This window comes from Cnephaeus nilssonii (genome assembly GCF_951640355.1).
Source record: "Cnephaeus nilssonii genome assembly, chromosome: 3".
Classification (NCBI taxonomy): domain Eukaryota; kingdom Metazoa; phylum Chordata; class Mammalia; order Chiroptera; family Vespertilionidae; genus Cnephaeus; species Cnephaeus nilssonii.
In genome coordinates, this window is record NC_137074.1 from 102,715,719 (window position 1) to 102,737,154 (window position 21,436).

The window sequence follows — 21,436 nt, forward strand, 5'->3', positions numbered from 1 at the left end:
CTTTTCATAGTCATTCTTTCCATTTTCACTAAAATTCCATTAAATCCTAGATTTAAATATGGCCAAAGATAAAACAATATTGAGATGAATATCAACAAAATAGCTGAGTTTTATCAGAGTGTAAGCTACCTAAAGTTATTCTCTAAAAGACAATTTATCCACCCAGGGCAAACATGGAAAATGTTAATCAAATCTTCGGTTTCTTCACGATTGACCTGCCAGATATAGTACATGGGAACATTTCCAAGGCTCCAAGTTGAAAGGTCTAAATACCGAAAGATTAACTGTCACTAGTGGAATGTCCATCAGCTGAAGAAAGACCCTGGACACACTCAGAAGATAGGAAGTTTGAGCTGGTACAAATCAAGTTAACAAGGTTTTAGCCCTAGTTGAAGATAACAAAATGTTATTACACCCCAAAAATAAAAATCTGTAAATCCCCAGGTTAAATTGTATGAAATTAGGTTAACAGTCTGCAGTCTTAATGAAAAGGATAAGCCATTTTAATAAATTTTCTGCAGGCTAACTTCCTGTCACCATGTTCCACCTCGAGGCTGTCACATCATGATCATTACCAGACATGCATTCAGCAAATATTTAATGACAAAGTATACAGTTGTGCTAAGTGTTTGTTTGGGGGACTGATGTTGAATTATCTCCAAACTTTTCCATAAATCCCTTTACTTCCACTAGCACTTTTATTCCTATATGGAGGCTGCAGTATGTTATGACTGTTGCTATATGGCCTTTTTTCTACATCATGATCCTACTTCTGCTAAATTACTCTTATAATCTTTTTAGAACTCTGAAAAGATATTAAACTCACTGAATAAAAAATTTTCAATTTTGTCCCTCAAATAAAATTCTGGTATGTTAGGCAAGTTAAATTAGACAAGTGATCTCCATTCATCTAATATTAATGTTGTAAAGAAGTTCAACTAAACTTTCTTTAATGAGACGAGTTTCAATTACCCTAAAAAATGGTAAGTGATCTATTATTTGTTGTGAATCTAAATCCCTAATGAAATTATCTGTAAGTCAAAAACAAAAATTTAAACAGACGACGGTTAAATATAACGTTAACAGGTACACTGGGCAATAAATTCAAAGTTTTTATTTAACTTATATCTGCTTACTTTTTATTGAGTTTAGTATAAAGGCCCAGTTAATCAATTCATTAGATTGGTCAAGGCAAGACACTTGAACTATAACAGGATTTTAAAAGCAGTTGGTCTTTTAGTCGTTTCTCTGGTATTCCCACGCATGTGCACACATACACACACACAAACTGCTAGAGAACTTTGCATATAGGATCTCCCCCCATAATTTTGTATAATGTACTGTTCAAAATCTGCAGTATTTTGAAACCTATATAAGTAGGACATGACCAAATTAGAGATGTCTGATAAACTCTTATAAAGTGAGAACTTCAGCTTATTCCCAAAAAGATTAATTCTAAACAATACAAAAGGAAAATTCATATAAAATCACAACAGATTTAACAGACATCCTTGGGGAAAAAAATCAAATTCTAACTCATTTTGCAATTTTTTCAAATATGACTAAGGAAAAATGGTAGAAGTAGTAATTTTTAGAAAACTATTAACTCAGTGGATTGGGAGGAGAAAAATTACTATACAGTATTATTGCACTCCATGAATGTGCAGAATTCCAAAATGTGCCAGCACTAAAATCTCTTGCATTGAGGTTTTCCAAGAGGTACAACGAGCCTGCTAAGAAACATCTGGTCTGTACTAACAGTTTGCTGTCTTCAGTACAGGCCTTCATAATGTCAGTCACGCTGCTCTTGCAAAAATCCCCTAATGTCTGAAAGACATATAAGAAAAAGAATATTTTATTTCAAACTTCACTCGTAAAATCAACTTCTTGATCAGAAAAGAACTGAGAACATCTCTGCTAAGCAAAAGTTAATACCTCTCCACGTTCACACATATTTGCTTATAAATTCTCTATCTTGAGCATGGTAAAAGAATTTTTATACTCTTAGGAACTAGTTATTTGAAGGTAGGGAGAGAATCTATATATATATAAAAGCCTAAGCAACTGTTACGACCAAATGACCGACCGGAACAACCAGTCGACCAGTTGCTATGATGTGCACTGACCACCAGGTGGCAGACGTTCATTGCAAGAGTTGCCCCGGTGGTCAGTGCATTCCCACAGCCAACCTCCCATGGCCAGCCAACCTCCCCCGACCCCTCCTTCTGGGTCAGCAAACCTCCTGTGGTCCCTCCTTCCTGTCCCTCCCCCCTGTCCAGCAGCCGGCAGGCCCCGGCCAGCCTGTCCCTGATCGGGACTGGGCAAGACAGCCCCGAAAGACCCTGATTGCCAGCCAGGCCTACAGACCCCATCTGTGCGTGAATTTCGTGCATCGGGCCTCTTGTGTATATATAAACAAATAGTATAATATATCAATTCTGGCCATTAGAAGTTCATAGTCAAAAAATAATAATATTATAAGCCCAATTATTAAGCCTTGAAGATAACTTAATACAATCTTATTTGATCTCTTCTAAATTTTAATGAAGAAAACATCCATCTGTTAAATCCCAAGATGGAAACCTAAGTGATAATATATGTAATATCTAGTATCTTACTGATTCCTGATGCAAATAAACTAATATCTATACATAGTTCTTATATTTTTAAATACTTACAAGAGTTTTCAGTGCTGATAGGTGGGGCTATGATCGATGATGTGGGATTGAATCCATATGGACATTGAGCTTCATTTCATTGTCAAGAATTTGAACAAGCTGTTGCATGGATGGAAGGTGACCAGATTCCAGCTTAGACCATACAGGTACATCTATAAAAATAAATTGTACCAGCCCTCAAAATTAAACATGATTCTATAATAAACATTCATTCTACAAATATTTATTGTCTATGTACACAGCTAAGAATAAAAAATGTGAGCAAAAGAATTAGGCTTCTTGTTCTTAAGGAATTTACATTCTAGTAGGAGAATTGAAAAAAACTATACAAATAGCTACAAAATCACAATTGTGTACTAAGAATTAAAACTAGAAGATGCTATGAGAGGGAGACCTGAGAGGCTGGAAAGGAGTCATTGCACTTACTTTGTTTGATTAATCTTCACCTGAGGATATTTTTTCATTGATTTTTAGGGAGAGTGGAAGAGAGAGAAAAAGAGAAACACTGATGTGAGAAAAACACATCGATTGGTTGCCTCCTGCATGAGCTCCAACCTGGGCCTGCAACCAAGATACATGCCCTTGACCGGAATTGAACCCAGGACCCTTTGGTCCACAGGCTGACATTCTATCCACTGAGCCAACCTGGTTACGGCGCAACTACTATTATTAAAAGGAGATTATAATTAAAAGTGAGAGCTGAGCCCTGGCCAGTTATATCTAGTGGTTAGAGCATCAGCCTGAGGAACAAAGTGTCATGGGTTCAATTCAGGTCAAGGGTGTGTATCTCAGTTGCAGGTTGTCTGGCCCCATGGGAGCACATACGGAAGGCAGCCAATTGATGTGTCTCTCGCATTGATGTTTCTCTCTCTCCCCCTCCTCCCTCCCTTCCACACTCTATGGAAATCAATGGAAAAATACATCCTCAGGTGAGGATAAAAAAAAAAAAAAAGAAAGTGACAGGTGAAATATAGAAGAGTGGTATAAGGGAGGCTGGAGAGGTAGGCAGGAACTAAGTCAGAGATCAACAAATTGCAAAGCGACAGATAGTAAGCATTTTCAGCTCAAAAAGGTATACAGTCTGTCACAGCTACTCAACTCTCCTCGTGGCCTGAAAGCATACATATATGAATGGGCATGGCTGTGTTCCAATAAGACTTTGTTTATAAAACATGCAGCATAAGATATGGTCCACAAAGTCTTGGTTTACTGATCCCTAGGTACATCATACAGGGCCTTTTTGCCATCCATGTTCAATGTTCTGGTCTTTATTTTGAGAACAAAGACAGTTAATGAATTTGAGGCAGTGAAGCAAGAAGATGAAATACGCATTTTTAAAAAATCACTCTATTTGGAGCAGGTATCAGCCATTTTTTCTATAAGAAGCCAGACAGTAAATATTTTCAGCTTTATGGATCAAGAGGCAAAATCAAGGATATTATATAGGTTCTTTTATAACTAGAGAGATAAAATTAAATTTCTAAATGTTTTTCATTGATGAAACTCAAAACTTTAGGACTAAACACTAATTTGAATTTCATATAATTTCTGTGTATCACAAATATTCCTGTGCTATTTTTAAACAATTAGAATGTATAAAAACTATTGTTATCTTGAAATATAGGCCATATTTGCTAACCTCTGGTTAGAGAATATATTAGAGGGGAATAAGATAATTGTGGCTTAGACTAGAGTGGTGCCAATGAAGATAAAGAGATGGAAGACCTAAGGATGGGGACTGATTTTTGAGAAATGTAAAAAGTGGAACTGAGAAGACTTGGTAATCCATTAGGGTATGGAGAGTAAGGGCAAAAGTGATTTTACCCATTCTGACATGGGCAATTGGGCAGAAGGATAATAGTGCCATTAAATAAATGAGAAATGCCAAGGAAAGAACAAATTGAAATATACAGGAATTACAGGAAGCAGAAATAATCAAGCATATGGGAATAGAAGTTTAAGATTCTGGGTGAAGCATCTAGAAGAGAGATCTAGAACTCTGTAGAGCTATACATTCAGGCGTCATCATACAGATGTTATTTTTTTACATATGCTTTTATTGCTTTTTTAGAGAGAGAGGAAGGGAGAGGTAGAGAAGATAGAAATATCGATGATAGAGACACATCAATTGGCTGCCTCCTGCACACCCCCTTCTGGGGATCAAGCCCACAACCCGAGCATGTGCCCTGACTGGGAATCGGACTAGAGACTCTTGCTGCATGGGATGACACTCAATCCACTGAGCCATGCTGGCCAGGCCAGATGTAATTTTAATGCCATGAGAGTAGATGAGGCCAATATAAAGAGATGATTTAGCATATTAAAAGCAGAAAAGCCTGATGCTCACTATAAATCACCTAAAATTTATCACAGAATGCAAACTATTCAGAACTCACCATTCAAAGTTATTTCAAATGCACCTGTTGACATACACTGGTTCTCAATCATGTTGCTCAAGAAGAAAACCATCATACATGCATAGACCTAGAAGAAAATATAATTAAGTACAACAGGCATGGAATCAAAACAGCATGACAACTTAAGAAACAGTAACCTTTAAGTAGTCTCATTTTTTTTGGTAATTGCTATTTTTAATTCTATTTTTAAAGTTTCTATACAAACTATTACTGCTATCCCATATGTTCAATAACAATACACAGAAAAAGAAAAATGCAATATTAATTCACAGCTCCACACATGCTAAAGAACTTATATATGACTAGTGGCCTGGTGCATGAAATTCATGAACATTAAAAGGGAAGAGACCTAGACCCAGCTGGCCCCACCCCATCAAGCCCCGCCGGCGGGGAATGCAGCATCACGTCCCCGTCCACCCGTGTGCACCTCACCACACATGCAGCCCTGCCCACCCACACCTGCTGCGCACACAGCCTCCTACTGATTGGTCATTACGGCGTGAGGTTGTCATGACTATTAGCATATTAGCTCTTTATTATATAGGATATTCATAATGTAGAGGCAGAATTTCTAGAGATCTCTTAATAGTCTTAGTAAGTTTAACAAAAGAATACCAGTGTAAGAAGGGTTCATTTGACCATTTTTATAATATAATGAATGAATTCACAAGAGACTACTGATGCAACAATCAGCAACTCCATGTTTTCAATACAACCTGCCCATGTTCCAAACAAATCGTTTCAAGTCAAACTGTGAAATATGTATTTGGTCTTCTTCCCAAGTTATAGCACAGAGCATCTAAAAACCCTTGAAATTTCCAGGGTGATGGGAACGGGAAAGGTGTCTTTTCTTATGTTAATGAAGTGATTTTTGAACAGTACCCAAGGATGGAGCTGATTGCCAGAAAAGAGGAAAGCCAGCCAGGTGATTAGAGCATTGGACATTTCCGTTTCAGGGAAAAGAGGGACAGGAGACCAAATTAGTTGCCAATTGCCAATGATTTAATTAATCATGCTTATGTAATGAAGTTGCCACAAAAACCCAAAAGGACTCGATTGAAGAGCTTCCAGGTTGGTGAACCTTTATGCAAAGACCAGAGGCCCAGTGCCTGGCCTGTGCCCTCTTGCAGTTCGGGAGCCCTTGGAGAGAGCGGGCCTAAGCCATCAGTCGGACATCCCTAGTGCTGCCACGGAGGCAGGAGAGGCTCCCGCCACCACCTCTGTGCTCACCAGCTGTGAGCCCGGTTCAGGGCTTCTGGCAGAGCAGCACTCCCGCTGTGGGAGCACACTAACCACCAGGGGGCAGCTCCTGCATTGAGCATCTGACCCCTGGTGGTCAGTGCACATCATAGCAAGCGGTTGAGTGACCTTAGCATATCATTAGCATATTACACTTTGATTGGTTGAATGGCCGACTAGACAACCAGACACTTAGCATATTAGGCTTTCATTATATAGGATGCAAAAGGAAAAAGAAAAACGATGCAAGGAGCATGGTATACCTGGAGAGGGCATGGATGCTCCCTTCCCATATATCTACCCTATGCATCTCTTCCACCTGGTTATTTCTGAGATATCCTTTTACAATAAGCTAGTAATCTAGTAAGTAAAATGTGTCTCTTGAGCTCTGTGAGCCACTCAAGCAAATTAAACAAACCCATGAAGGTGGCTGCAGGAACCTCCACTCTGTAGCCAGTTGATCAGAAGCACAGGTATCAACTTGGGCTTGCAACTAGCATCTAAATACCATAGTGTGTATGTGTGTATGGGGGGAGAGGAGGGCGGAGGAGATGTGTCTTGTTGGACTGAATTCTTAACCTGTGGAATCTGATGTTATCTCCAGGTAGATAAGTGCAAGAATTGAGTTGAATTCTCAGACACCCTGCTGATGTCCGATAATTGTTATGATGGAAACACACACATACACACACACGTTTAAATTGGGCCCATGAACTCAAGAGACAAACTAAGAAAAAGTAGATAAGAAAGCACAGGCATATATATATATCTTACCTAATGAAAGAGAAACATGCAAATTAACCATCACTCCACTACGCTCACAGCCAATCAGAGTGAGTATGCAAATTAACCCAACAAAGATGGAGGTTGATTTGCATATGCAGGCACGGAGTGGCCGGGAGAGGCATGACGCCTGCTATGAGGGGAAGGGGGGCGGCGGAGGGAACTACTGGAGCCGTGCTTCGGACAGAAGTGAGGACTTTCTGGCTCCCCCGGACTTGCAGGCTCCGGGCGGGCCGGGAGCAGGGACATGCCGACTCCCTGGCGGCCAAGGAGTGGGGACTTGCCGGCTCCGGGGCAGGCTAGGGAGCGGGGACATGCCAGCTCCCTGGATGGCCAACCAGTCGACCGGACACTTAGCATATTAGGCTTTTATTATATAGGACCAGAGGCCCAGTGCACGAATTTGGGCACGGGTGGGGTCTGGGCCTGTCGGAGGAGGAGATGGCGGGAGATTGGCCAGCCAGCCGCCCCAATTGGGGCCCGATCAGGGCTGGGCTGTCTCGGGAGAGGGGCCGAGGGTGATTGGCCGATGGGCCCCACCCCCGATTTGGGTGGGGGAGGGCCAGTGGGGGTCAGCGACCGGGTGAGGGGCTGTGGGAGATTGGCCAACTGGCCCCGTCTCTGATCGAAGTGGGTGAGCCTATCGGGGGCAGGGCTGGCTGGGGCGAGGAGCTGCAGGAGGTGGCTGGCTGGCCCCACCCCCAATTGGGGCAGGCCGGCTGTGAGAGGAGCTGCAGGACAATAAGGGTGGGTGGGCCAATCGGGGGTGGGGTCGGCGGGGGGGCATGGCCGGCTGCCCCTCCCTCGATCGGGGTGGAAGAGGCTGATCAGGGGTGGGGTTGGCTGGGGGGAGGGGCCACGGGAGGTTGGCCGGCTGGCCCCACCCCCAAATTGGGCCAGTTCTCTGGCCACAGTGGGCGTCATAGTGATCGGTCATTCCTGCGTTCCTGTTGCTGGCTTTTTATATATATAGATTATGTATATATTATATATATATATATATTATGTCTTGCCGGATATGATTAGCCTAATTATACAATCAAAATCAGGTTTTAAATTACTGTGTCCAGGTTCTACTAAAGTAATACTTCCCTATCCTTCAAATAATAAAAAAACTTAATCAGAGGAGGAACCAAGATGGCGGCAAAGTTAAACAACTAAACTGCCGCCTCGTACAACAATTTCAGAAATACAACTAAAGGACGAAATGTCTACCACCCAGAACCACGGAAAGCTGGCTGAGTGGTAGATTCACAACTAAGGAGAGAAAGGAGCACAAACGCTGAAAAGCTGAGGTACGGAGGCGCGTGAATCAGGCTGGTGGCGGGTGACTGGACGTGCGGCTTTGCTTCAACCCGAAGGGAGACAAGCTCCCGATCACTCTGACACTCTGAAATCCAGTTTCTGGGGACACGCGGGGGACCCAGACGCCTACGGGGAGAAGCTGGACGCTCGACCATTGGGTCGGAAAGTGAGAGTGACTTTTTTGCAGAGGTGCGCCCAGCAATCAGTGTTTACTGCGCTGGAACGCGGGATGCGGGGACTTGGAAAGGCGGAAAAGCGGAGACGGCTGATGGTAGCCATTGCCATTTGCCACGCCCTCGCCTAGTGACGCCCTGAGACCCTGCCCCGCCCTGAGACCCACCCCGCCCTGAGACCCTGCCCCGCACATTCTAAAAACCCACCCAAGGCTCCACACAGCGGCTTTTGCATATAAATGGCCTGTTCTGTGGCAGCTTAACCAAATTAACTGCAGCTCCAGTCAGACTGCTCCAAAACCGCCCAAGCAAAGAGGAGAAAACTAGTTCTTGCTGTAGCTCCTGCTGGGGGCCTCAGACAGTAGCTGATCTGCACCCCATTGGAGATCCAGACACTAGTGTATCTAGTGGTCGGTGTGAAACAACACCAGATTTCAACCACTCTCATAAGGGACACATTCAAGAGGCAGACTCAGTGAGCACCAAAGCCCTACTATGTCTCCAGCACAGCAATTCTTCCGTTATAGACACAGCAGGTCCTCACAGCCAATTGGCCTGGAGGTCAATTCCTCCCAGTAACACCAACAACAATCAAGACTTAACTACAACAAGTCTATACACACAGTACACAAAGGGGTACACCAAGAGTGTCCATCTCAGGTAACTGGGAGGTTGACCCGTTGAACCAATAAGACACCTAGTACACAAAGCTACCCAATCAACTCAGGGAAGCAGCAAAAATGAGGAGGCAAGGAAACAGATCCCAAACGAAAGAAATGGAGGAGAACAAACGAATGCATATAGAGTTCAAAACCACGGTTATAAGGTTTTTCAAGAATTTCATGGAAAAGGCCAATAAATTTAATGAGACCCTCGAGGATATGAAAAAGGACCAACTAGAAATGAAACATACACTGACTGAAATAAAAAATATTATATAGAGACCCAACAGCAGACTAGAGGAACGCAAGAATCAACTCAAAGATTTGGAATACAAAGAGGCAAAGAACACTCCTCCAGAGAAGCAAGAAGAGAATTCAGAAAGTTGAAGATAGTGTAAGAAGCCTCTGAGACAACTTCAAGCATACCAACATCAGAATTATGGGGGTGCCAGAAGGAGAGAGAGAGCAAGATGCTGAAAACCTATCTGAAGAAATAGTGACAGAAAACTTCCCCCACCTGATGAAAGAAATAGACTTACAAGTCCAGGAAGCACACAGAACCCCAAACAAAAGGAATCCAAAGAGGACCCCACCAAGAAACATCATAATTAAAATGCCAAGGGCAAAAGACAAAGAGAGAATCTTACAAGCAGCAAGAGAAAAAGTTAGTTACCTACAGAGGAGCACCCATACGATTATCAGCTGATTTCTCAACAGAAACTATGCAGGCCAGACAGGAGTGGCAAGAAATATTCAAAGTGATGAATAGCAAGAACCTACAACCAAGATTACTCTACCCAGCAAAGTTATCATTCAGAATTGAAGGGCAGATAAAGAGCTTCACAGATAAGAAAAAGCTAAAGGAGTTCATCACCACCAAACCAGTATTATATGAAATGCTGAAAGGTATTCTTTAAGAAGAGGAAGAAGAAGAAAAAAGTAAAGATAAAAATTATGAACAACAAATACATATCTATCAACAAGTGATCCTAAAAATCAAGTGAATTAAAAATCTGAGGAACAGAATAAACTGATGAACATAATAGAATCAGAGGCATAGAATGGGAGTGGATTGATAATTCTCAGGGGGAAAGGGGTGTCTGTGTGGGGGGTACGTGAAGAGACTGGACAAAAATCATACACCTATGGATAAGGACAGCGGGGGCGGGGAGGTAAGGGCAGAGGGGGGGGGGTGGGAACCGGGTGGTGGGGAGATATGGGGGGAAAAAAGGAGAAACAATTGTAATCTGAACAATAAAGATTTATTAAATTTAAAAAAACACACAACTTATTCTTACATAAATATGAAAACTAAAGCCAAAAGAGGTTAAGTGCCTTGCCCAGAGATAAAAAGTGGTTTAAGTTGAAAAAATATATGTAAACAGGTTAATCAGCAATAAGTACTTTAAAAACAAAAGGAAAACTCATTAAAACATATTCAGTGACAACCTAAAAACTTATAGTTGTCAAAGCTATTAAGTTACATACCTTATTTTCTTGGCCCCATTGCCAGATGCTAGGAGCTTGCATGCCAAAGAAAGCAAAAGGATCCTTGCCAACAATTATTAAGCCTATTAAAACTAGTTTGAAGATTGACAGGAAAGATGCTATGTGTCTATCAAGAGAAAAGAAAAATTCATCAGAAGCTGCAAATTCTCATTTACTTCAAAATTTCATTAATTCCAATGTATGTGTACCGACATTTTCTAGACACCAAATTTAAAAGTTACTAATTATAACTAGTGAAAAAGATAGTGACTAGTTTATTGAATAGTTTTAAAATAAAAATGTTATATATTTTAAATCAATCAAAAATTCACTTATAAGATTACTTATATAGCACTGGCCTTTAAAAAATACTATTATTTTAACAGTATAGAATTTTATGCCACTGACTAACTATAAAAATGTGGGAGTTCATGGTCTCTCTCCATAATAACAATTACAGAAAAACACATCTTTTGAAGAATTGTCATCTAGAAAATGATTCTCCTCTTCTCCTTTCCACAGAAAAATTCTTCTAAATTTGCTTTTTATGACCGTATTCTCTGTGTATTGTTACAACCAACTAAGAAATGATAATAACCAAGAAAGTTAATTGAACCACTTCACAAAAGTTTATGAAGTCAAATTCTTTTCCTCCTAAGTCACTAAAATTTACTTACCTATATATTGGTTGAGGGAGGTAATTCTCTCCTTCAATGCGGATGTCTGGGTACCGCTGGCTAATAACCCGCATGTACTCCTCAAACACCCGCCTATAACCTCAGGAAACACTGCAGAAAAACAAAAGAGCTTCCTGTTAAGTGGTTTAAAATATGCCTAGATTGCTTTAGCAGTTGGACAAAGCCTAAAATTAGTAAGATTAAAAGTGTTTCTCAAGAACAGTCACAAATTAATAATGACTGATGCTGGATAATGGGTATGGGGAGGTTTTTCCCCACAAAGTTCACATATTTAAGTTACCTCACCCTCAAGTAAACCCTTCCATTAGTATATTAGACTTTATAGATTTGGGTTACTGTTGATCAACAGCAAATACCTACTCACATATGTCATTGTACTTTGAGCTCTCTAATCAATTTGGCTTTTTAAAAAAATCAATGATTACATAAACACTGAAATAAAAACAACTTATTCATCTGAAATAGGGACTTTCAAAAATGGGGATAAGAAACTTAAAAAAATACCAAGGCAGGAGACATGAAACTCTGGTTCATATTCCCCTTCTGCCCCTAACTGGGCAAACATACCTGCTTAATCACAATAAGAGGAACTTAAATAACTTTTAGATCCCTTCTGACTTTAAAATTTAATTCCACTTTGTGAAGGAAAACAAAGATTGGGAAGATAATTTTCAACAATATGATAGTAATCCATACCATTACTCCAGAAATTAAGTCATCAGCACCCAATCAACTTGATTAAAATCTCTGAACTATTAGATTATGGATATGATATATGCTGCCCGACAAGAAAAAGGGAAGAATGCCACCAGTGCATATGTAAGAGAGGAAAAAAGTATACTGATCAAAGCAATTGAAGACACAAATAAAAAGATATCTCATGTTCATGGGTCAGAAGAATTAATATGGTTAAAATGTCCACACTACTCAAAGCAATCTACAGATTCAATGCAATCCCTACCATAATTCCAATGACATTTTTCACAGAAATAGAACAATCCTAAAAATTTTATGAAACCACAAAAGACCCCAAATAGCCCAAACAATCTTCAAAAAGAAGAATAAAGCTGGAGGCATCATACTTCCTGATTTCAAATTATATTACAAAGCCAGAGTAATCAAAACAGTATGATATTGGTGCATTCTCCCTCCCAGATGTACCCCAGCACCCTGCCCTTCTCCCTCTTCTTCCCTCGCAGGTGTGCATCTCCTAAATTCTAAGGGTCCCCAAGAGACTTGCAACCACGAGCAATGGGCAGTAGCAGCTCCTCCCAAGCTAACCCCCTGAACCTGTCTCCAAGGCTGCCTTTTCTCTGATTTTTCAATGGGATGACAGCCGTCCTGTCTTGGCTCACTTCTTTTCACTGTGACTTTTATTTCTCAGTGAGCCAAAGCAGCCCCACCCAGGCTCTCTCCTCTTGCTTCTTCTGCCCTAAGCCCTTCCTTGTTTCACTGTCCCCAACTTTAATAAATGTACTCTCAAATGTAAACACACACACACACACACACACACAAAGTGTGGTATTTGCATAAAAACACACAGCTCTAGCCAGTTTGGGTCTATGGATAGAGCATTGGCCCACGGACTGAAGGGTCCCAGGTTCTATTCTGATCCAGTGCATGTATCTCAGTTGCAGGCTGGATCCCTGGCCCTGGTCAGGGTGCATGCGGAAGGCAACCAATAGATGTGTCTCTCTCACACCGATGTTTCTCTCTCTGTGTCTCTCCTTCTCCCTTCCACTCTCCCTAAAAACCAATGGAAAAGTATCCTGGAGTGAGGATTAATAAAAAAACAAAAACAGACACACAGATCAATGGGGACAGAATAGAGAGCCAACAAATAAACCCATATATGGTCAATTAATTTAAAACAAAGAAGCTAAGAACATTCAATGGGGAAAGGACAGTCTTTTCAAATAATGGTGTTGAGAAAACTGGACAGCCACATGCAAAGAATGAAACTGGATCACTACCTTACATCATACACAAAAATCAACTCAAAATGAACTAAAGACCTGAAATCATAAAATTCTAAAAAGAAAACATAGGAGGGAAAGCTCCCTGACAACAGTCCTGGCAATTATTATTTGGATTTGACACCAAAGCAAAGGCATCAAAAGCAAAAATAAACAAGTGGGACTATATCAAACTAAAAAGCTTCTGCACAGCAAAGGAATCCATCAACAAAATGAAATGGCAACCTACAGGAGAAAATATTTTCAAATTATCTGATAAGAGGTAAATATCTAAAATATATAAGGATCATACAACTCAATAACCAAAAAATTAGGAAAAAGGCCCTGGTCGGGTGGCTCAGTTGGTTGGAGTGTCGTCCTGTACACCAAAAGGTTGTGGGTTTGATTCCCAATCAGGGCACATACCTAAGTTTCGGGTTCAATACTGATCTGGTGCATACAGGAGGCAACTGATCAATGTTTCTCTCTTACATCGATGGTTCTTTCTCATTCTCTTTCTCTCTCTCTCTCAAATCAATAAAACATAACCTCAAAGTGAGGAATTTTTTAAAAAATAGACAAAGAAGTTGAATAAACGGCCAACATGTACATGAAAAGGTGCTTAATATCACTAAATACGAGGGAAATGCAAATCAAAACCACAATGAGATAGCACATCACACCTGCTAGGATGTCTATCATCAATAATGAGGAGATAAGTTTGGAAAGGACATGGAGAAAAGGAAACCCTGTACACTATTAATGGGAATGTAAACTGGTGCAGCCACTACAAAACAGTACATAGGTTCCTTAAAATATTAAAAATAGAACTACCATTTGATCAAGCCACCTCACTCCTGGGTATATATTTGAAATAAATTAAATCACTATCTCTAAGAAATATTTGCACCCCCATGTTCATTGCAGCATTATTTATAATACCCAAGACATGGAAACAACCATGCCGAATGAATGAATGAATGAATGAATGAATGAAAACATGGCACAGGCCCAGCCCATTGGTTCAGTGGTTGAACATTAATCAACAAACCAGGAGGTCACTGTTTGATTCCTGGGCAGGGTACATGTCCGATTGTGGGCTTGATCCCCAGTAGGGGGCACGCAGAAGACAGCCAATCAATGGTTCTCTCTCATCACTGATGTTTCTATCTCTCTCTCCCTCTCCCTTCCTCTCTGAAATCAATAAAAAAAATATTTTTTAAAAAACATGGTACATATGATACAATGAAATATTATTCAGCCAAAGAAAAAGGAAACACTGCCATTTGGAATAACACGGATGGACCTTGACCACATTATGCTAAGTGAAATAAGTTAGAGAAACACAATTATTACAGATTCCACATATAAGTAAGATCTAAAAAAGTTGAACTTGCCCAATCAGTGTGGCTCAGTGGTTGAGCATCAACCTAGTGTGTGTGTGCAGGAGGCAGCCAATCCATGAATTCCCTCTCATCACTAATGTTTCTCTCTCTCTCCCTCTCCCTCCCTCTCTGAAATCAATAAAAATATTTCTAAAAAAGATAAAAAGTTGAACTCATAGACAAGTAGATTGGTGGTGGCCAGGTAGTGGGGGTCGGGAAAATGGGGAGATGCTGGTGAAAGGATGAAAACTTCCAGTTTTAAAATGAATAAATTTTGGGAACCAAATGCACAGCGTGATGACTATTATGAACAATACTGTACTGTACACTTGAAAGTTGCTAAGAATAGATATTAAATGTTCTCACCACAACGAAGATAATTATGTGAGATGATGATGTGTTAACTAACCTTTTGTAGTGTTTCACAACATACCTTGTATATGTATATCAAATCATCGCCTTCAGTATATACAATTTCTATTTGTCAATTACACTTCAGTAAAACTGGGAAGGGGAAGGCGGATGGTACCATCATAGCAACAGAAGAGCTTACAAATTCAGGTAAGATTGTTAAGTAGTTAAATATATTAAGTTCTAAGTTAAGGAACACATAAATATAAAGCAATGAAGGTACCACTTGGTACAGAAAAAGCAGGATTAGCAATTAAGTTATAGTAGAATAAAACCTCAGATGACAGCTTTTTTAATTACACTGTCATCAATGAAAAATGCCAACCATCATCATCAACCCAAGAAAAGGGCATCAAGTTTATGTCTGACAGGGTGGGACAGTCCAACTATCAATGGATCTCAACTTAAAAAAACTCACTTTTAAAAAGTGAGAAATTCAGTCTTTCTTAACAATTAATACTTCCTCTATATTTAGAATAAAAATTTCATGAAAGATTATGTCACTAAAAAGTAAGAAATTTTTTCAAAAGGAGACAAATCTCCATAGCTAAGTTCTTAAAAGAACTTACAAATCTCTAGATACCTTATCTTAACTAAGCATTCACCTTATCTAATATTTTCTTATTACTGTTCTTAGATTCACCAAATATTTTATTTTGCCACAACTGTGTTTTCTGTACGAAATTTTAATGATGCTTCTATTATACAAATAATCTAGATTACCTAGGTACCTATCTACCTTGAAACCAAGAAATGCCACCTGAGTTCAATGCCCAAGTTTGCATTGGTATTTACAATGAAGTTGATTATTTAAAATAACAGTATCTAACTTTTAATGCAGTATTTTCAGAACTAGAGACCTAATTGAGTTGAAACTTCTTTTTTTATAGATGAACGGAAAAACATGAAGCCCAGAGAGATCAAGTGACTTTTCCATGGTTATACATCCATGTATCATTTATTAATTCACTCAAATATTTATTGAATGCCCACTATGTGTCAAGCATTATATTAGGCAGTGGGTAGGTAGTGGTGAGTAACCTTAGTTAGGGCTGAGACTAGAATACAGACTTCATGACATGAGATTCTGGGCCACTCCCACTAGATCCCAATAGAACTATCAGATAATACAAGAGCCATCCTTCCCTGTGTCCAGGAAGTAAGTTCTCTTTGACCACAATGCCACAGTCAATTGCTCATTTAGTTGGCCTCCTGGTGGCAGAGATCTCTGAGGTTCTTCCATGGTGAAGACATAGACTCTCCCTCAAGGAGACCTAAGCCTGTGGGTCACATTTGCTCTAGGAGTCCAATCCTTCACCAAGGGAAGCCTAAGAGCCCCAGCTAGAGAGTTGTGTCTATGTGCAGACAACACTATTGGCAGATTCCTACTAGTTACCCATTTGTCTGGCTACTGTGCTCAGAAGCCTGACTCTATCCTCAGTTATCCCAGTCCCATGTCTCAGATCTTTGCACCAAATTCCAGATGAAACTAGCCCATAACCTTGAAATTCAAAAAAAGACTTTAAAACTGTAACTTTCTTATTTTGAAAAATGAAGCAGTTTACAAGACAAATAAAAAACACCGTATTTTTATACATAAGTAAACTTTCTTCTCTATATTTGCCTTCAGACTCATAAAGAAAAACCAAGGAACTTTTTTCCTATATAATTGTTTTCCTCAAAATAATTTTTTCTTTTTTAAAAAATATTTTTCTATTGATTTCTGAGAGGTATGGAGAGGGATAGATAGAAACATCAATAATGAGAATCACTGACTAGCTGCCTCCTGCACACCCATCACTGGAGATCGAGTCAGGCATGTGCCCTGACCTCCTGGTTCATAGGTCGACACTCCACCACTGAGCCATGCTGGCTGGGCTCAAAACAATTTTTCTGTTTTGAAATAGCAATCAAGACTGCTGACAGGATATAAAACATACATAGTGTTTATCGAGGTGGGCAAAATGTTAAATTAAAGGCAAACATACATGGTAAGGAGCAGTAGTCATTCCATAGCAACTATCATACCCATATCTTTCAGGTTATTCCATTCTTTCTGGGTCAGTGAATAAAACTATGACTTCTAGTATACAACCAACAAATCAGTATCTAAACATGCTAAAAATGTTGCAATAGCTGCCCATTCCTTCTGCCCCTGGGCCAAAGGTCCTTAAAAAGTAAATTTAAACTTTGAAAAAAATCTTAAAGTTAAGTCCTAATCACTTTGCAAATCTAGTAATACGAAATATCTTACTTATGGAGTCAACTTTTTTATACATAAGTAAACTTTCTTCTCAACTGCTCAATCTAAAATATTTTTCACAATACTTTTCTAAAAGAACTTGCATATAAATTAGGTGATTTGTGTATAATGAATAGAAAGGAAATTTAGGAAATACAGAAAAATCCTTTGTCCATGCTATTTCAAATAGACTCTGTGGTTTTTAAAGTCTGTCATGTTTTTCAGTCTCCTAATTCATGGTGCCAACCAACCCACTTTTCCCTTTTCTTCTTCTTATTCTTTTTTGTTGTTGTTTTTAATCCTTACCCCAGGATATTTTTCCCATTGATATTCAGAGAGAGTGGGAAGGAAGGGGAAAGAGGGGAGAGAGTAAAGTAAACATCATGTGAGATATACTGATTGTTTGTTCCTGGCACAAGCAAGTATTGAACAATTATTTATTGAAAAAATATTGATCGTAGAATAGGAAAGTTTGTTTTAAGCTATTTTGCACAATGATCTTTCTCCCTTCAATTTCATTTGTGTGTTGTATTGCTCTTTTGTTCTATTAGCAATTACAAATGTGTACAATTAACAGATGATCTATTGAACTAAAGTTAGAGTACTCAAGAAATATAAAATAAGGGGAAAAAAGCAACTGAAAGGAAGGTAAAAATTAGTTATCTTTTGTTAACAGTGGTGATTACTGAACGACTGCATTTTACAGCACTCAGATTTCAAATAGAATTTTCACATATTTATCCTCAATTGTCTTAGCTTCCTCTCCTTTCCCAAACAATCTTGCAAAGGAATGTCCAAAAGATTCCATCAAAACCAATATTCACCTTACTATATACAGATTAATCTCAGGGGGAGGGGGAGAGTAACAAACAAGCTAAATTTACCTGTATTTGATAGGGCAATTAATAAAGTTATTTCTCATCTACATATTTAAACACACACACACACACACAGGATCATGTGGTGACTGTAGAGCTTGCCAGGGGAGAGCCAGGTGTGGGGTCCAGTATTACCACCTGACAAACTCCAGGACTCACTGCCGCCCAGAGAAGAAAGGTGACAAATGTGAGGGCACTGGGCCTTTCTCCTCACCAGGGTCTGAGCGGTTCTTTCCACAGGCCATCTTCTTCATCTATTCTAGATCCCAGAGCGGGGGAAGAGTGGGTTCTTGGTACTGACGACTTGATCCTGTGGTTCACCTTAGGCCATGCTGCTCGCTGCCTGACTGTTCCCGCCCAGGGACTGACTCCTAGCCCGGGTCCCAGACTGTTCCCCTTGACAGGCAGGCTCACAGAGGGTTCTGCACTTACTAACGTTCCCCATCACAGGGGCCAGGAAGGATTATCACAACCCCTCCCCTACAGGAAGGTACTGGCCTAGCCACAGGGAATTCCTTCCCCTGATAACCTTCCCACACCCAGAGAAATAGCTCTCAATTTTTTAATTTTTGTTTGAAATAAAGTCCTTAGTTAGCCATGAAAAACAAAAAACAAACCTAAAGCACTTTTGTATTTAATATGCTCAGGGTGACTGCAAATGAACACTCTTAATAGATTTTTGGGACAAGTTTGTTCTTACAGCAAAAAAAGAAACAAAAATTAAGTATCAAAAGTTCAAATGAGCCCTGACCGGTTTGGCTCAGTGGATAGAGCGTCGGCCTGCGGACTGAAGGGTCCCAGGTTCGATTCCGGTCAAGGGCATGTACCTTGGTTGTGGGCACATCCCCAGTAGGGGGTGTGCAGGAGGCAGCTGATCGATGTTTCTCTCTCATCGATGTTTCTAACTCTCCCTCTTCCTTCCTCTCTATAAAAAAATCAATAATATATATATATATATTTAAAAAGTCACCTTTTTACGATACAGGATTCTAATTTCTGTGTTTTTACGATTTTTATTTGTTTATTTAATGAGTCTTTCAAACCTCCGACCCCATTTACCTTATTATACTGCATTACTGCTCTGCTTCTAATACATAACTTGGTAACAACAGAATCACTTAAAGTACAATGTCGAAAACTGCTGGGATTTTTTTTTTCTATGTCTCTGAATGCACAAGAGAAAACCTGAAAGGTACAAAGGCAACTCTCTGGAGGCGGGTGTAGGGAACCTGAGGGTGAAGATCCCGTTGCCCCGGAGAGACGGCGGTCAGAAGAGCAATGTGCTGCTTTTTCCCACTTCGGAAACTGCACACCGGGAATCGGCCTCCCGCCGCTCCCCGCCCTCCGGCTGTCAGGAGCCCACGCCCTCCCTCCGGGGCTCCGGCAGGTGAAAGGTCTCTCTCACTCGCGGGTCCCCTCCACGACCCGCATTAACCTTCACCTGGCGGGGCACGAGGCTGCCGGGCGTACCCTGGGGAAGGCAGGGGAAGAGAACCGGCTGGCGAGCCCAGGAGCGCCTCCGCCAGCGCCGCGCCGACTCACGCCCGGCTCCGCAGGCAGCGGGGGCCGCCATTGGCGGGACCCCGCCGACCGGTCCTCGGCACTGACAAGTGTCCCCACGTCCTCGCCTTTCAGTATCCAACCTGCTCAGGCCCTCCCTTCCGCATTCCCCCCATTCTAGGAACCAAAATGGAAGTGAGCAGTTGTGCTTGGGGGGAAGGAGGCAGGCGTGGCCGTCCGGGGAAGGGCCCCGGGGAAGGCAGGCTGAGGACGGCTGCCGGCGCGGATCGCCCCCTCCAGGGGCGGGCCAGCCCGCTAGGCCGCGAAGCCGCGGACTCGCGTAGCGAGAGACATCGAGCAGAGGCGCTGCGGGGCGGCGCGCGAACTCACCAAATCTGGAACTTGAGCAGCGGGCCAGTGGCGTACTGCATCTTTAACCTCTTGCTGGGCACGCCGCCCAGGTTGGCCGAAGCATCGCTCCGGACCAGCGCGGACGCCGCCACCAGGAGTAACAGCAAAAGCCTCATCTTACTCGAGCCAGCCCCTAGAGCCGCTCGCAGTCAGACTGCAGCCAGCCAAGGCCCAGCAGGAGCCGGGGGCAGCTCCACGGCGCAGGCGCGGTCCGCCAAATTCGGGGAGGAGGGCAGGGATGCGCCTGCGCGGCCCGATTCCTGCGCATGCGCCGAGAGGGAGAATGACTTGTTTCACTGTCCGGCACCACCATCTTGGTTGTGTGCGTAGCCGCTGGGTGAGAAGGGAGAAGCAGGGAGGGAAAGTATCAGCTGGTTGGGATGTCCGAGTAGCCCATTAATGGTAGCTCCTGGCACACCTGGGTTCTGCACACAGACTTGATTCAAGTGTGGGAGAGAAAAGAGGAAGCCCAGGCCCTCATAGCTATGGAGTTTCATTTGATCTTATAATATTGCTCTCTCGTAAAATAATTTTTTTTAAAAAAAAGAACTTTGGAAAATTTCAATTGTATACCAGAACAGAATGACCGTAATGACCTTTAAGAATTACTGGTATTTTTACTATCTTGATTGTCTATAGCTCTAACTTCTCCCCCCAGGGAAGCAAATATCATCCCATCATTTCAGCCATAGATATTTAAGCATGTACTTATTTTAAAAAAAAATAGAAAACCACTAGTCTTTAAAAATAAAAACCTGACCACAATACCATTATCCCACCGTTAAAAAAGTTACTGTTTTTAATATCAAATATCCAGTCAGTGTTCAGATATCTCCTGTTTTAGTAAATACTCACTTTTCTATTGTTCATTTATTCAAATCAGGACCAAAACAAAATTAATCTATTGTCATTAGTTAATAAGTCTTTTGGTCCTGTCAAAACCTTGAAGTCCAAGAATACACCAGGAATTGGAAAAGTTTCCTATATTATTCATTGCAGCAAAGGGGAACACACACCGGGGGAACCAAGGGCAGTCTCAGTAACAGGGTGTTAGAAAGATGGCCCTATTTGGGCTTTGATTGGATGATTTGGGAAGAGTGTCGGGGGTGCCAATGGAAAATTTGGTCATACCTTTAAAAAAAAGTCTCAGTATTAATAAGCATTGGTAGTTCTGGCTCATTTAGCCCAGGTATTGCAATCATGAAATACAT

At 41.1% G+C, this 21,436-nt stretch overlaps 1 protein-coding gene across 1 annotated transcript; it reads right to left on the bottom strand.

Annotated features, from left to right (window-relative positions):
* Positions 1–481: 481 nt before the first annotated feature.
* On the bottom strand, positions 482–20,434 carry SELENOT (selenoprotein T). Its single transcript, XM_079763055.1, has 6 exons — positions 20,205–20,434; positions 11,423–11,533; positions 10,746–10,872; positions 5,075–5,162; positions 2,679–2,830; positions 482–1,827 (listed from the first exon to the last, which is right to left on the bottom strand). The coding sequence occupies exons 1-5, from the start codon at positions 20,339–20,341 to the stop codon at positions 2,706–2,708; spliced, it is 588 nt and encodes a 195-aa protein (XP_079619181.1). The 5' UTR covers positions 20,342–20,434; the 3' UTR covers positions 482–1,827; positions 2,679–2,705.
* Positions 20,435–21,436: the final 1,002 nt, after the last annotated feature.